General features: G+C 39.2%; 2 protein-coding genes across 6 annotated transcripts in view; one reads left to right on the top strand and one right to left on the bottom strand.

Annotated features, from left to right (window-relative positions):
• The first annotated feature begins 764 nt into the window (after positions 1–764).
• Positions 765–5,337, top strand: klhl38a (kelch-like family member 38a). The gene is made up of 4 exons (XM_065292826.2): positions 765–1,106; positions 2,202–3,558; positions 3,641–3,746; positions 3,919–5,337. The coding sequence occupies exons 2-4, from the start codon at positions 2,203–2,205 to the stop codon at positions 4,206–4,208; spliced, it is 1,752 nt and encodes a 583-aa protein (XP_065148898.1). The 5' UTR covers positions 765–1,106; position 2,202; the 3' UTR covers positions 4,209–5,337.
• A 2,078-nt stretch (positions 5,338–7,415) lies between these two features.
• spire1a (spire-type actin nucleation factor 1a) overlaps positions 7,416–16,388 on the bottom strand; it is a 39,188-nt gene continuing 30,215 nt past the window's right edge. The window contains exons 9-19 of one of the 5 annotated variants that reach the window (XM_065292837.1): positions 15,942–15,983; positions 15,470–15,517; positions 13,019–13,176; positions 12,828–12,927; positions 12,586–12,728; positions 11,134–11,160; positions 10,468–10,605; positions 10,307–10,377; positions 10,189–10,216; positions 9,403–9,548; positions 7,416–9,146 (exon numbers count right to left, since the gene is read on the bottom strand). In XM_065292837.1, the coding sequence (XP_065148909.1) occupies positions 8,897–9,146; positions 9,403–9,548; positions 10,189–10,216; positions 10,307–10,377; positions 10,468–10,605; positions 11,134–11,160; positions 12,586–12,728; positions 12,828–12,927; positions 13,019–13,176; positions 15,470–15,517; positions 15,942–15,983 (1,151 nt within the window). In that variant the 3' untranslated portion in view covers positions 7,416–8,896. The remainder of the gene's footprint in view (positions 9,147–9,402; positions 9,549–10,188; positions 10,217–10,306; positions 10,378–10,467; positions 10,606–11,133; positions 11,161–12,585; positions 12,729–12,827; positions 12,928–13,018; positions 13,177–15,469; positions 15,518–15,941; positions 15,984–16,388) is intronic. The other 4 variants (XM_065292848.1, XM_065292857.2, XM_065292866.1 and 1 more) reach the window with 4 other exon arrangements.

Here is a 16,388-nt window from a genome sequence, read left to right on the forward strand (position 1 = left end):
TATATACATATAGTGTTAAGCATGTTTATGGTACCGGACCGAGTCAAAGCAAACACAGATGGCACTGCTAAAGATGTTGATCTCTCTCTGACATTCTGGACTTCATGGTATTCCTGTGACTGTCATATAATCTGCCTGGATGCACGTTTGTTTTTCTTTCCCTCTGCAGCAATCTAAGGATGACAGTAATTCATCTCCCAGCATGCAGTTGATGATAGGGCTATAAGCAGCATCTGCAAAGCATGCAGGCACAAAATGAACTGTAGCAGAGATGACATTTCTTTATATTCTTACAAGTTTCTGATCTTTATTATGGCACATAACAATATTGTTAACACTAAAAAAAAATTGAACTACCGATACACCATTTATATGAGATCATGTACATTTCTTTTGCATGTAAATTATTAACGGTATATTTTTATTCCTTATATATAACTTCTATGTATGCAGTCTGTATGCAGTTATGTTGTTTGTTTAGATTTCATAGGTATCTATATGACCTCATCGCCATGGTAGAATTAAATAAATGGCTTTAAATTATGTTATATGGTGTGTATGTTAGATAAAGTGTATAATGCGGCATTGATGCCCATCATAACACTGTTAATGGCAGGTGATTAGCAGCATTGTAATCCTCTCCCTATCACCTCAACCCAGAGCAAACCAAGGAAACCAGGCCTAATGTTTCAGCTGTTCAACTCACTCAGTTCAGCCATCAGCACTGCACTATATTTACCAGCTTCCTGGGTCACACGAGCCTGTCGGTGGGCATGCACAAGCCCTAGACCCCTGCCTCTGTCCTCTGGATTAGCTGAGCCCTCCGTCACTGGCCATAGTAAACACAAAATGGTTCATGGCACACCGCAGTGGGAACAAACATGAGGAGGGTCACATGTAAGACCGGACAACAGCAGCCTTCCAAACTATTCTAGGTAACTTGGATGCACCAACCTCATGGCAAACTCAAACCTCCACGCTTGAAAATTCACAGAGGCTATGCACACGTGTATCTTTTGTCTTCAAGGAGGATATTTGGGGAGAACGTTTTTGCTTTGATATTAAACAGAGGATGATTTTGTGCAGATTCAACAGGGCATAAACAGGTGAGTTAAATAAAATGCTTTATTTTACAGATTGTGAATACTGATATAGGGCAATTTACTTTCTAAATGTCAGAAAATGTCAGATTTTAGATGCCGAATGCCCTGGTAATTTAATAAAGTTGTCAGAAGAGTTATTTTAGTATTATTCATCTTTTAAATGAGCTTTTAATGCTAATTTTAGCTAAATTTAAATATTTTGGCATTTTATTAGTGATATTTAAAATTTTTATTTATTTTAACTTTTTTAACTAATACTCAGGCCTATGTTTTATTTGATTTCAGTGACCATTTTTATAGTTTTAGTTATCTACAATTGCATTAATTTTCAACATCTGATTCATCATTATATTTTTGCTCCACAATGACTCATCCATATGATTTTCAGATGTTTTGTAACTGACTGATATGACGTTCAGGTTTAACTATGTTGATCTGGCCAAAAATAAAAGCTAAATTTAAAGCAAACTCTATATCAAAATTTGCACATTATTTTTGCTCAGTAAGAACATGCATTTATAAAGAGAATGTTTTTTTTAAATCAAGAGTCATTAAAATATGCAGTATCAGTTTGAGGAACACTTTTAGCCCGTTGTGATGTCACAGAATAGTGATTAACAAGAAGGAAAAACAATTAGCATCCTAAAATAGACATCAGACGGGCCCATGTGATCTGTAGTGATGTAAAATCAGTAGCTGTCTCTGGGGTGATTAGATGACTTAGTGTTGATAATAGCCTCGTGAAATGCTTTAGGCTGTGAAGGGCAAACCTACCAAGGGGATCAGAAACATGTGGGAAGTGATACGGTTGCGTTGATAAACTTAGCTTTGATAGGAAAGTGTGCCAAGTGCTACACTTGGACACATAAAAATGATTTAAGGTCCCCTGGAATAGAACGTTGTGTTGTGGAAATGTACATAGAGGTGATAAAGCACCAGAGCTACAGATTAAAGGGTGGAAAGGTTGCTTGGTGCCTATGACAACAGCAAACGGTAACATATTATTCAATGTGACTCAAGTATCGGGTTTATTTGCTTGGCAAATCATACTGTAGATTAGTTAATGAGAAGTCACTTATGATTTCCTTTCCTTTGCAGCATGGCTGGAATATCAACGGAGATCTTTCCATTTAAAGACCAAGAGCTCCCCGCCCACCTCCTGTGTCAGTTGAACATTTTGAGGCAGGAGCAGATCTTCACCGATGTAATCTTGTGCACCCAAGACAGGGAGTTCCCTTGCCACAGGAACGTCTTGGTTTCCAGCAGCCCGTACTTCCGTGCCATGTTCTGCAGCAACTTCCGGGAAAGCAACCAGGAACGAGTGGACCTGAAAGGCCTTACTTCAGAAGTCATGGAATGCATTGTGGAATACCTTTATACTGGAGCCATATCCATCACCATGGAGCTCGTGTTGCCCCTGATGCAGGCGGCCTCTATGCTGCAATACGGTAGGCTTTTCGAGGCCTGCTCCACTTTCCTACAGGAGCAGCTCAATCCAGACAACTGCCTCAGCATGATCCGGCTCTCTGAGATCCTTCATTGCGAAACCCTAAAAGAGAGAGCGAAAGAAATGGCTGTGCGCTGTTTCTCGGACGTTGCGGGCACGGAAGACTTCTGTGAACTTTCGCTTCCCGAACTTATGTGCTACCTGGAGGACGACAGGTTGTGTGCTGAGGAAGAGCAGGTGTTTGAAACTCTCCTGGCTTGGATCCACCATGACCCCTTCTCCAGGCGTGGTGCCATTCATGATCTCTTCAAGAAGGTTCGGTTAAGGTACATCCATCCGACGTACCTCTTTCAGTTTATCGCTAATGATCCGCTCGTCCAGTCGTCTACATTGTGCACGGAGATCATCGAGTCCGTGCGACGTCTGATGTTTTCGGTTAGTGCAAAGTGCACTCGTGAACTGAAGCCTCTCTGGACCACGCCACGGCGTTACACGTGCCATAAAAATCTGGTGGTGGTTGGAGGCCGCAAGAACAATGAACAGACGTCTCGAGAGGCGCTCCTATATGATGAGCGGACACAGCGCTGGCAGTGGCTAGCCAAACTACCTTTGCGTCTGTACAAGGCGGCATATGTCTGCATCCACAGCATTTTGTATGTGGTGGGAGGGCTTAACCTTAGTCTGGTGTCTGGAGAAAGTGCGGTCAGTGCCACCGTGTACACCCTCTCCTTGAAGACCAACCAGTGGAGGACTGCTGAGCCGATGCTGGAGCCACGTTATGCCCATCAGAGCGTCTCTTACCTTCACTTCATCTTTGCTCTTGGAGGAATAGGGCCCGACAAAAAGACCTCAAATACTGTGGAGCGCTACAACAGCATGTTTAATCAGTGGGAGTCCATGGCACCGATGCCCACGGCGGTCCTGCACCCTGCAGTCGCTGCCAACGACCAGAGAATTTATGTGTTTGGAGGCGAGGATGCCTTGCAGAATCCAGTGAGGCTGATACAGGTAAGAAAGGTCATTCAGATGGGTTCATCTGCTTCATTCATAGAGTGATATTACTTGAACAAGACAAGTGCATTTCTTTTAGGTGTATCACATATCCCGAAACTTGTGGTCTAGACTTGAAACCCGGACGGTGAAGAATGTCTGTGCACCTGCTGCCGTCATAGAGGACAAGATTTATATTGTCGGAGGTGAGATCTCTGGTATTTTGGATTTGAACCCTCAACCTTTGAACCGCTAATGGAATAACATACCAATTGAGAGTCTAGGTGTGAGCTTGGAGGTTGTGGGTTCAATGCGGCCTTGCTTATGATCTCCTTGCACTATGCCCAATGTTAAACATATAATTTACATTTGTTTTAGGATACACTAGAAGAGTGATCGCCTATGACACGAAAGCCAATCAATTTGTCAAGTGCGCGAATATGACGGAGAGGAGGATGCACCACTCGGCTACAGTCATCAATAACAAACTCTATGTAACAGGAGGACGTTTCCTCAACAGTCATGATGTCATCGAGGACTCCGACTGCTTTGAGTGCTATGACCCTAAAACAGACGCGTGGACTCCAAAGGGCTCTCTACCGTACAAGCTGTTTGATCACGGCTCACTATCTCTGATCTGCCTCTCCAACCGTCCCAACCCACCATGACTGCTCAGGGATCCAACACCTCTGCCTGGGTGTCCCGTTCGCTTCCCTGCTCATTAAGGGAAATGAGAAATGGGCCCACAGCTGAGACTGGAAACCATCTGAGGATGGTTGCACTCATGTGTGGACCGAGTATATCTCAGCTGTGGCTTTGATGGGACACTGCTGGTGTTCGCCAGCATCTGTGTCGTCTTAAATCAAAAGAGATTTGAGCTGGCAATTTAAAGAGGACCACAGGGAGTATAAAGCCCAGGACCTCGAAATAAAACTGCATACATTTGCACTGCAAAACTGTCCCTGACCCAAAGTCTTCAGATGGATGATTCTTATCACAATCTCCACTCTCTGAATGAATTAAGCAGCTAAAGTATTTGTTAATAATACCATGTAAGCAAGGGACCATTCCTTTAAAGGATGATGAATGATGGCCAAAAAACTCATGAAGCACATCATGTTTGATGCACAATGTATCAAACATGTGGCAAAACAGCTTTGATGTTGAAACATAAAGTTAAGATTTCTAAGAGAATAAGAAGGTGACATTACAAAATAAAAGACATCATCACTTAAGAGCAATGCACTGAGGATATGATGTTTATGGCTTTCTCGTAGTGCTGCTTGAAAACTGTTTACTCGATGTCCGGTGACCTTACATTTGATGACAAAATAAATAAATTGGTTTATTATAAACATCTATTTCTATTGCATTGGACTACTGAAATAAAATATTCAAGTGATTTAAAAAAAAATCAACAGGCTATTAATTTCTGAATTGGTTCACTGCACTTACATTACAGTAAGAAATACACAACTATTGCATATCATGCATAACAAAGGGGTATGAAAGAAAGGGGTGATGTGAACAAAAACCCAGGACTCAAGCCAGAACTCATCACTAACTTTAGCCACAAGCTTTTAGATAGAAATTACACCCCTTAGGCGTAGATTGACCTTGACAACAGTTGTCATGGAAACCACCAATCAGAGTGCAGGACAGACTATTTTGTGAGCGTCATTTCGGTGTAGGGTTCAAACCTATGACTAAGACAAAAATGTTTTGAATGGACGTCAATGGTTATAAATCAGTCATGATGTTTTGTGTTCAATAAAGGAGGGGTTAAATAAATTATGTTAAATACAATACTTGTGCTTTATTTTTTGATATATGCAACAGACTGGTTTGCCCTACTAGGTCACAATGCTTTGTCATTTTTATAAACCTGTAAAATCTTGTAAATACTATCAGTATTTCAAATGTATAAACCTTAATTTTCTCACATAGTGCACTTTTTAAATTATTAGTGATACTAGACATCCTCACAATATTACAGTGCCATCTGCTGCCATCTTTACTGTATGTAAAACATTTTTGTCCATCTCAACTGAGTCATGGCAGGGTCGATGTATCTTCACATTCAGAGACAGTTGTTTGCCTTCTAATTTAAAATAGAGAATATACAGTAAATTCTGTGTAAAGTGATACGTGTTTTGAGTTTGTCACACCACAGAAAAATGTGTTAAAAATACACTCAGCGCTGTCAAATACAGCAGTGGTTCCCAAACTTTTTCAGCGTGTGGCCCCCCTTGTGTACAGTGCATTCCTTCGCGGCCCCCCAAAGAAAATTTGTGGCAAAAAACTGTTCTAAAACTCAACATTTTAATAAAATTAAACATTAAATTATACAAAAAGTAGTGCTTTTGGTTAGTAGCCTTATTTTTTTTAGGTTTAATTACAGAGAATTCATGATAAATTAATGTATAAAACTATCTCGCGGCCCCCAGTTTGAAAACCACTGAAATACAGCTACAACCTGAATGTATGTTCGTGATTGTGTTAGGGGCGGGGCCATGCTCGGTGGCTCCAGTGCGTCATCGAGCCACCGTTTTAGTCCCGCCCAAATAATCCTGAATAGAAATGTGGAAAAAATGTTTAAAGGGACATTACACTTTTTTGAAAATATGCACATTTTCCAGCTCTCCTACAGTTAAACATTTTATTTTTACCGTTTTGGAATCTATTCAGCTGATCTCCGGGTCTGTCCTGGTAACTTTCAAAAGCATTTTGAAATATTTTCGGGAACTGCATAATATCATTGCGCCTTCTGCAGCCATACAGCAGCAAAGTCCTTGATTATTACGCCAGAATGAGAGTATAGTTCCTAGCCATACCGGCCTAGAAAATCACAACTTTTAATTTTCCGTCTGTTTTATTATACGATGTAACTACAGAAGAGTCAAGTTTTAAATAAGAAAAATATTAAAACTCTTTGGTAATTTTTGAGTGCAATGCTAATGGTCTAATCAGATTCAATGAATTGTGCTTAGCTATGCTAAAAGTGGTACCACCAGACGCGGAGATCTGTTGAATGGATTCTAAAACTGTAAAAATCAACTGTTTGGGATTGGGAGCTGGAAAATTAGCCTATTTTCAAAACAGTGGAGTGTCCCTTTAATGTAGTAACTTCACAATTCAATACTACATTTTTTGTCATTTACTATTTTCTACATAAACACATCCTACATAATTAAATAACATTCTGTGAAAATGTATTGTTTTTTGATATTATTAATAATATTTAATATAAGTTATTGAGTGAGGCCATCAAAAGTACAATAAAACATTAATATCAAACGTTGATGCTACCAATTTAAATTATTAAATTGTAGCTTTAATTTTACAGACGAATTTCTGCTGTTTCTAGGCTAACATGAAATCTAGGGTTGTTGGTAGAAGGGATACAGCCACGGCCAAAATTTCGTGAAATCTCACGCGATGAGCGCCGTTTTCATTCTAACTCTAAACCCAACATTACATGGGATTTATGCGTAAGTGTATCTATCCATCTAGCCAAAACCGCGGCTTTCATCCCAATCATTTTCTCAAATCTAGCCCCTAAACCCAACGTCTCGCGACATTTGGCCGTAGCTGTATCCCCTCTAGCCAGAACCAATAAACGGGATTTTTGAGTTGACTCTTGAAACCGAAGTTTTCCTGCCCTCTGCTGGTGAACTTCAACGTTGAACTTCAAAAGCCCTTTGTTAGGGAGTAGCTCATCCAAAAATGAAACATTCCTTCTTTAAAAGGAAATGTGAAATCAGTCAAAACCCATATTTTCGTGTGTCTCGACTCTCCTGTGGAAGACACTGGACAACAATGTTCATCATCATATTCGTGTCTCAGTCTGATGAAGAATGAGCAATGGTATAACATTACATTTCAAATGCTTTATTTATTGGGAATTCTTTCCTTGTTATAAAAACAGATTCCATCATGCACACTGATCATTCTGTAGAAGAGGCAGTACAGTCAGATATGCACAAAACAGAAGAACATGTCCACAAATCTGTAAACCACTGAAGTGCACATGTATTTATATCTGGTGTGTGTGCATGTCTTTAGTTATAATAAAAAAATAAATAATCCTACCAAAGCTCTTACATGACATCAATGTTGAGTTGTAAAATTCTGTTTGAAGAATTTCTGGGTGTTTCATTGAGCTAGGAATGAGTTATTACAAATTATACACTTCAACTTAACCTACAAATTTTTTAAGACATCAAAATAAATTTAACACATTTTTTAAGGTTAAGCAAAAGCGACAAATTAAACATGAGAATCTGGAAAGTCTACACAGAAAAATAAAATAACTATTAATAATAATAATAATATAAATCATAATATTATAAAGGAATTTTAATAATATATATCAGTAGATTTCATGAACTCTGGATATACAGCATGTACATAAATGTATCCTACAAAAATGAGCTTATATCTGAGACGGAGAGAGATCGGAGATCCACTTTGGGCCCATCACCTGCCTCAAGCATCACTATGTACATCAGGTCCAAAACACATAAGGGGATTGGTTTTTTGGCACATGTGATCAATTCTGTAAGAAACACTTCAGCATTCGCCCTAAAAAACACATTTTTGACCCTCATCCTTGACTAAAATCTCAAAAACACTGTCATTGGACAGAGGAAAAATATAAGTACTCTTTGTAATTATCTAAAACGTCATTCATTTGGACCAGCAGCAATTTTAACAAACATTAAGACAAATAAACATTTGGTAAGACAATCTTGAATTGTGGTGGAGTTAATCTACAGTGTCTCTTGGTCGTTCGGCGGATTAAATTAAACCAGATGTGGATGCCTATTTACATCTATAATAGTTATGCTGATAATACAGCTTCATATTTACATACAATTGTTGAGTTCCAGTTTAATATTGAAAAATATACATTCGAGTGCTCAAAGCAGCGTTCGGTTTTCTTTTCCTTATCGCCGATTTCCTAACATCTCTATACTGTTCCTTTACTCCAGTGTTAATCTGTTCTGTGGCTAACACAAGCTTTAAAGTGTATTATACTACATTCCACACCTTAAATGAGAGAAGAAACCTACATTTCCTGAGACATCTAGTGCTTAAGGACTCATCTGAGGGACGGTTTTATTCCTTCACCTCTGGCACTTTTTAAATGGAAGAGAAGAGGGAGATGTATTGAAGTCATATTACACAGCTAACAGAGTTTAAGAAATACCCCTCACATAAACAGTTTATTTCTGTCTGGCACTTTCAGACTTCAATTTTACAGCCACCAGGACCGAAGTGAAGCGTTCATGATGGGTGAGAATGGTACACAGTTTTTAATGCGCTTTGATCCAACGAGATGGCGTGAATCATCCTAAACCTCCTTGATAGTCCGTTCAGTTGGCCTGTAGTTTACGGAGCTGCCGGAGGCCATGTAGACCGAGTGTGTTCTGCGATGCAGGCGGGCACGTCTGGTTGACTGGCTGCGTCTGCTGTTGGTGATGATGTCGTTAATAAACTTCCTGCAGTCTACGCAGACGTCCATGGTGCTCCAGTCCTCCGTGAACTGCTTGGGGAGCTCAAGTTCATCTTTGGAGGATGAGTGCTCTCCGTGCACTGATGATCTGACAGGACAAAAACATGATGTTAGGGGCTACTCTTACAAACAAAAAGATGGTATTAGATGGCAACAACTAATTGTCACTGGGGCGGTACCCTTCCTAAAAGTACACCTTGGACCTACAGAGTTCATAGGAGTACCTCAGAGGTACACTGAAAACAAATATATACAGATCTGTACCCAAATGGTACATATTAGGGCCTTGAATAATATTATAAAATCAGATGATTCAGAACTGAAAGTGATGTTGTGAAGCTCACCTGGATGTGGAACGCTGAAGGCTCTGATGCTTCTGGCCAGATGTGGTGGAAGTTTTTTCTGATGATCCAGGATCTTTTGGAGGCAAAATGCTGGGGCCGAGAGAAGAGATGGGCAGGCTGGTGTAGGGCTTAGCGGGCAACTTCATCTGAAAAAATTATATGAGATCATTACTCATCATTAAAGGGCCCCTATTATGGTCTTTTTACAAGATATAATACAAGTCTCAGGTGTGCCCAGAATGTGTCTGTGAAGTTTCAGCACAAAATATCCAGCAGATCATTAATTATAGCATGTGCAAAAAAACTGATTAATCCAGGTGTGTCTGATTATTGTTGTTGTGACTACTGAGGTCAGGCACACCTGGATTAATCAGTTTGTCCAATAATGGCAGACAGGAAACAAGGAGCTGGCTGAAGTTCAGGAAGTAGTGCAGCTGGGCATAAAGCCTATTCAATTCAATTTTATTTATATAGCGCTTTTCACAATTGTTAATTGTTTCAAAGCAGCTTTACATTAATAGATGTGGGAAAAGTTAAGCCAAAGGTGGCGGACTCTCCAGGGGATGAAAAACCCCCTAGAAGAAAAACCCTCCTGGCTAGTCCAGTGGGAAAACTCCTAGGAGAGAAAAACCCATGAGAAAAAACCGTATCGTGTTATGTAAACGGGTAAGCGAATTAAACACCTTGTAAAAGTGTATTTGGGATAATAGGTGTCCTTTAAAGTAAAAGACATATATAATTCAACTTTTTTCAATGAAAAAGTAGCAAAGAGGAGATTGCATTTACCTTTTTACAACACTGTGAACAAACAGGTCTGTAAGAGAGAAATGAGTATGATTACGATGCATAATCACTATCATCTGTGATATTTTTATTAAAAGTCAGAATTCAAAGCTCCACCCACCTTTTACAGAACTGGCAGGTGTAGGACCACGCGAAAAAGGAGAACTTCTTTGTCCGACATGAAAAGCAGAGCTGAAAGGAGATGATGCAAAGTGTCATCAATTAAAAAAGTTTCTTTTGGAAGGGGTATGTTTCAGGTGAACAGTCTTTTAGACGGCTTACCTTTCCCTTTTTCAGGGCGTTATAAACGTCTTTGTACGGCTGGAATTTCTCCAGGTCAGCTTTAACAAGAACTTGTCTGATGTGCATCACCTCCTCCACTGTCAAAGTGAGGCACTCGACAGGAAAGCAGAACTCCTCCTAAATCACAAAAACAACATGTTCACAAACATGCCGAAGGTTGCACTGCAAATGTAAACATGCTTTCACACCCAGGAATGAGGAACATAAAGAGAGTTTGCCAAGCCATAATACGCAGACTTCATTTCTGCATGGTCACACCCTCGGACGCCCAAAATAAATAGCAACACAATGAACATAAAGACAGCATTTAAAGCAAAATGGAATGTAAAACTTTCTCTTTATGTTGTTACACAAGTTAAAGCATAATAGGTAAACCTTGTGTACCTATTGATATATAAAGATAAATAGAATAATGCACAGCAACCCAAGAAAAGTCCTCACCCAAATGCACCTTATTAATAAAGCACTGATATAAGCACATATCAAAGCCAACATGCATCTTTCAAGCTGATATTCTATTACAGTATTATGCCAAATAATTTGTTTTCTAAGCAAACAAAAGATTCATATTGGCTTTTAAGCCCCTTGTCACCCAGCATTACTATTGTTTAATAATACCAAAGACTGATTTGTTTGATAACATACCCCACGACCTCTGCCTACTGCTCGAGTCTAACCAAAGAAAACAACCACAAGATTTTATTGTTTGTTTTTTTTAAATAACTAAATTCTGTACACTTTCATGTTTACAAAAACAAATACCAAGAAGCCAACCTGCCTACATTAAAATACATTTTTTGAAATGGTTGTTCAAGAAAAGGCTTAGGAAAATATATATCCTTTATTGGCTTTCCCTAATAAATACTACACAGCCATTCAGCACTGTTCAACAACACTGACATAGCTAAAAAATAATGAAATAGCTACACCTAGACAATGTTACAGAATCTATATAATGATGATATAGCTTGTTGTCAGAAGACAGCTTCAGTGTAAAGTACGAAGGAAAAGCAAAGCAATTTCATATTTTATCTGTACTGCCATAAAACAAGCATATAGCACTGCTTTCTATCGTATTAACTCTACATTTGTTTCCCTGTATAAAGTATAAAAACACTGACAAATTTACAACCATTTAAAGATCTTGCAAACCATTTGGTGAAATTGGTTTCACAATCAGCGCTGAACAGTTACATTACTGTGATGCTTTCATAAGTCAGAACCAAAGCTAAATCCGTCCATTCTTCAAGAAGTTTAAATCATGGCTGCCAAATATTCAGTTCATTAGCTTTCTGTATGACAGATATTATTTAGCCTTTCAATTGGCTTCTAGATTGAAAACTAAAGCACAAAGTCTTTTTTTTTACTTTCTCCACATTCGGGATGCTGCAGAACTGCATGGAATTCTGGGAATTAAATTATCCTTTCACAAGATACAGGAGATTGCTTACTCCACCGCCAGCAAACATTTGATTGCACTACACTAATTTACTAAATTCAATAAATTAAATTCATTGCTAAAAACACATTAAATATTTTCACTACTTCAAAAAAATCGCTATATGTAATACTCATTTTAAACTGTGGATGGCGCCATAATGTTTTCACACATGGTACATTCTGGATTGATGAAGTGTAATGGCTGTCGCAAGATATTATGACCGTTTACTATAGTAAATACAGTTGTATACACTAGAATATTTTACTCTACACTTAGGGATGTCTGTATGCATTCTGTATTTTTCATAATTTATGTAACTATGTGGTCCATATTGAAAAAGTTCAACAGAAGACGATGTAATTGTATTTTTAATTGCGTGCAACTGTCTGTGTTCATTTATAACGCATATCTTCTGTTTCACATCACAGGTTTTGTGATGTAAACAAAATGGCAGCCTCCAAGTGAAAATTTGATTAAAACTGTGACATTTTTACTTTTTTTTTAATTTCACATTTATAAAGCCAATCCCAGTGTTTATCTATTACATTATATGATGCGTTTATAGTTGGGGTACCCTTTAAACTTTGCAAACAGCAGCAAGTAACATACATTTCTGTTGCTAAAATCTGCTGCAGCCAATGTACCGTATGACATACCAGGGATCTCGATCCTTGTCGAGAAGGAGGCAGGAAAGGCTGCCGGCTCATGACCGCTTCCTTCCCCGTGGTGCGTTTCGTCTGCGGAGCGATGGGCTTGTCAGGTTGAGGGGTGGAAGATGTGGACGGGAGCGGAGAAGGAACTGGAAAAGACCAAAAAAACATCAGTTTAATAATGAACAACATGCATTAGATGGACTGTAACAGAACATTTTGGATGATATTTAATGAAAGAGTCTTACTCTTTTTGTCATTAACAGACTCAGGAGATGTGTCCTCCACCGCTGAGGTGGAAATACTGGAGCTGCTGTCTGATTTCTGAGTGGTGTTCGATTGGTCATCCTACAGTAAGGTCATGGCAAAAATGTTCAGGTGAGTTTTCTGGAGAACTCATGTTCAACATCAGTGGCTATAACAAAATAAAATCACTCACATCCGAATCTGAACTGTCCAGATCGGCCAGCTTAGGTGCCTTGAGCAATCTCTTTCTCTGTGACAGCGGCTGACTGTTTTTGGGGCTTTCAGGTGGTGACGTGTCATTGGCCAGAGACAGTGTGCTGACCGCCAACTTTCGGAGTCCATCAGGGACGTCTGCGTGGGGGGAACATCGACACAATTAGACACGATTATCACAAATATCTAAGGCTTTGCACCAATAGTGCATGATTCAACTCATTCAGACTGACTGTCTGCACCATTATTTTGCAAGTGATGAACTCAGATACAGTTTAGTCAATAACAAGTTATGTCTTGGTTGCCATAGTAATGACCTAGGCATCATTACTTAGCACAATGCTAAGAGACATTCTTCTACATTTGGGAGTTATTCTTTTGGAGATAATTTGCCTTTAATTGACAGACAATAAGGAGAGGACAGGAAAGTTCACCACCCACAAAACTCAAACTCGGACGCACTGTTCACTGCCCACTACACCAGCGACTCAGATGTAGTAGCTGAGCATTATTATAATATGGATTATGATTAAAATAACAATGCATATCCATCATGACATCTTGGTGTTGCTTAATTCATTACAAAAAAAAAAAAGGGTGTATTCAAACTAGAGGTCTTCTCGCATCCAAAGAAATCTACTCAACCCCGAAATGACTCTAACCCGATTTGCATAATTTGATTTAGTTTTAAAGAAAGACCTGTCCCAAGACAAACCTAAGTAAATAAGACCTGAGTTCCGACCGACCCAGTGGAAATTGTTTTAAAACTGACTGTACCCGAATGTAAACGCCACGACTTGTGTGCACCCACCAGGTAGACAGATAGAAACCCCGGTGGCCTTGCAACCAATTTGGCCCACTAATCCATTTGTTTTCATTTGTTATTTGACAATGACACCAAAGCAACAACATCAAATGTGAATTCAAAATTGATTGACAGGTCTGGCTCAAGGAAACCTACCGCCAGCCACACAATGTCGCAAGCGCTCTTGGTAAACAGAGGGGGGGGGCTGGAAAAGGACTCGACGCACACACGCAAGAAAGTTCGGGTCATCTTGGGTCCGGTCGGCAAAAACACATTCATTTTAATATGACCCGAGACCCCATGCCGCTATTATTATACCCGACCCGTGTCTGAGGCACACGTGAAACGTTTAAAGCCGAAACTGCTCGGATCAGACTTCAGGTTTTCGGATCTAAGTGGATCAGTGAAAACCTCTAATTCAAACACACCTGAAACTAAACAAACACCACTACATGCATGCTGACTGCTCAGAATAAAACATTACCTAAAATCAAGATGGAAACAGCAAAAACGAAGATATCATAGACATCATAAAAACTCAACTCAATGTATAAGCTACTGCACCTATGCTCAACCTGCCTAACCACAAACACATTGGGATCAAACGGACCAAAGAATGATTTAGCAAAAAATATATATATATTTAAAATCGTATGTTTTAATGTCTGACTGACAAAGCCGCAATTCACATTATTTACTTTCACATTTATGTTTTTGGCAGACGCTTTTATTCAAAGTGATTTAGAGTGCATTTCAATTTTCTTTCAATTTGTGCGTTCACAAGTTCGAACCTATGACCTTTTACGCTACTAACACAATGCTCTGAGCTATACAGGAGCATACATTATGGCATACAAAAACATACAGTATAAACAGCACTGTTAAAACTACAATGGCAAAACCAATTGCAACTTTTTTTGAAAATAGGCTCATTTTTCAGCTCCAGTAGAGTCAAACATTTGATTTTTACAGTTTTGGAATCCATTCAGCTGATCTCTGTTGGCACTTTTAGCATAGCTTAGCATAATCAATTGAATCTGATTAGACCATTAGCATCGCGCTAACAAAATGACAAGGGAGTTTCGATATTTTTCCTATTTAAAACTTGACTCTTCTGTAGTTACATTGTGTACTAAGACCGACTGAAAATTAAAAGTTGCAATTTTCAAGGCCGATATAGCTAGGAACTATACTCTCATTCTGGGTAATAATCAAGGACTTTGCTGCCGTAACATGGCTGCAGGAGGTGCAATGATAATACGTAGTGCCTAAAAATAGTCCCCTGTTATTGAAAATTAGCAAGGGGACTATTTTCAGGCACTGCATATGCGTAATATCATTGCACCTGCTGTCCCAAGTCCTTGTTTATAGTATGTAGGAAATAATTCCTTATGTCAATATTAGGCTCTAGCGGGATAATCATACATTATGTCAGGGACACAGTTCAAAACACTGACTGCACCATATGACACATAAACTCAAAGTAGCATAAGCTCTCTTAAACTAAAATAATCCTCAATCAAAAATAATCAATTCTAAGAGCTCTGCTGTTCACCCACTCATGTATTTCAGGTTTGATTCATGTATTCGGGTGAGGCGGTAATGCTTGCATCAGGAATACTTTACCTGAGCTTCTGAACAAGTCCTGCGGGGTGCTTATGCTTTTCCCTGCGCCTAGAAAGCAACATATTTCTCAATATAGATCCCTTAGTCAACAAAAGCACTTTACTGGACATTCACACAATACACCTGCACAGCTCAACACAGTGCTTGGACTGATATAAGCAAGCACACAGAAGCACAAACACGGTGTAGCCACACGGACGCAGCAGCCTTGACAAATGACTAATGCAGGATTTGGTGGTGGAGAGAACTGCACGCTGAAACAGCAGAAGGAATAACAGAGGAAAGTCCTCTGCATAGAACCAGCCTGTCCCTCGAATCTGAATAAGAAGTCTTACTGTACATACTGTACGTCAATATTACGCACGGCCCAATTTTTGCAGTCTCCACACCACCACATTAATGCAATAGGAGGGATTCTTGTACAACCACAGAAGCCAGCGGGTCAGTGAGCTAACAGCGGTAAAGTCTTTACCTGATGAGTCAAAACTGATAGACATGCTTAGTGGACGTATTACTGTGAGAAAGGCAGATGTTATAAATGAAGAGAGAGAGAGGAGTAGAGGGAGGAAAGGATAAAGCCATGTAAAACAATGCATCAATGCAAATTAAGTCAAATACATAAAAGATTTTCTAGTTAAAACAACTCTGCAATTCATCAGCTTGGCATTGATCCCCTCTCTAAAGCACACTTCTTGGAAATAACAGGTTAAGCTGTTCTAGGATTAAATCAGAACTTTGCAATTAAAGAAGGAAATAAGGAAAAACAGGGAAAATATTTAACAATACAATAAAGTACACTCAGTGCCATTCACGTAATGCACAGATCCCCATGCATTATAAGCTTTTCTGGTTTAAAAGGTTTGTGACAGACAATGAAAGATGATTACCTTTGTTCCTAACGCAGTAAACAAGAGAAAAC

Source organism: Paramisgurnus dabryanus, chromosome 19 (assembly GCF_030506205.2).
Source record: "Paramisgurnus dabryanus chromosome 19, PD_genome_1.1, whole genome shotgun sequence".
Lineage (NCBI taxonomy): Eukaryota > Metazoa > Chordata > Actinopteri > Cypriniformes > Cobitidae > Paramisgurnus > Paramisgurnus dabryanus.

Coding starts and splice junctions, on each gene's coding strand:
- klhl38a (XM_065292826.2), top strand. CDS start 2,203: ATGGCTGGAATATCAACGGAGATCTTTCCATTTAAAGACCAAGAGCTC. Junction 3,559..3,640: donor ATCCAGTGAGGCTGATACAG/GTAAGAAAGGTC, acceptor CATTTCTTTTAG/GTGTATCACATATCCCGAAA. Junction 3,747..3,918: donor CAAGATTTATATTGTCGGAG/GTGAGATCTCTG, acceptor CATTTGTTTTAG/GATACACTAGAAGAGTGATC.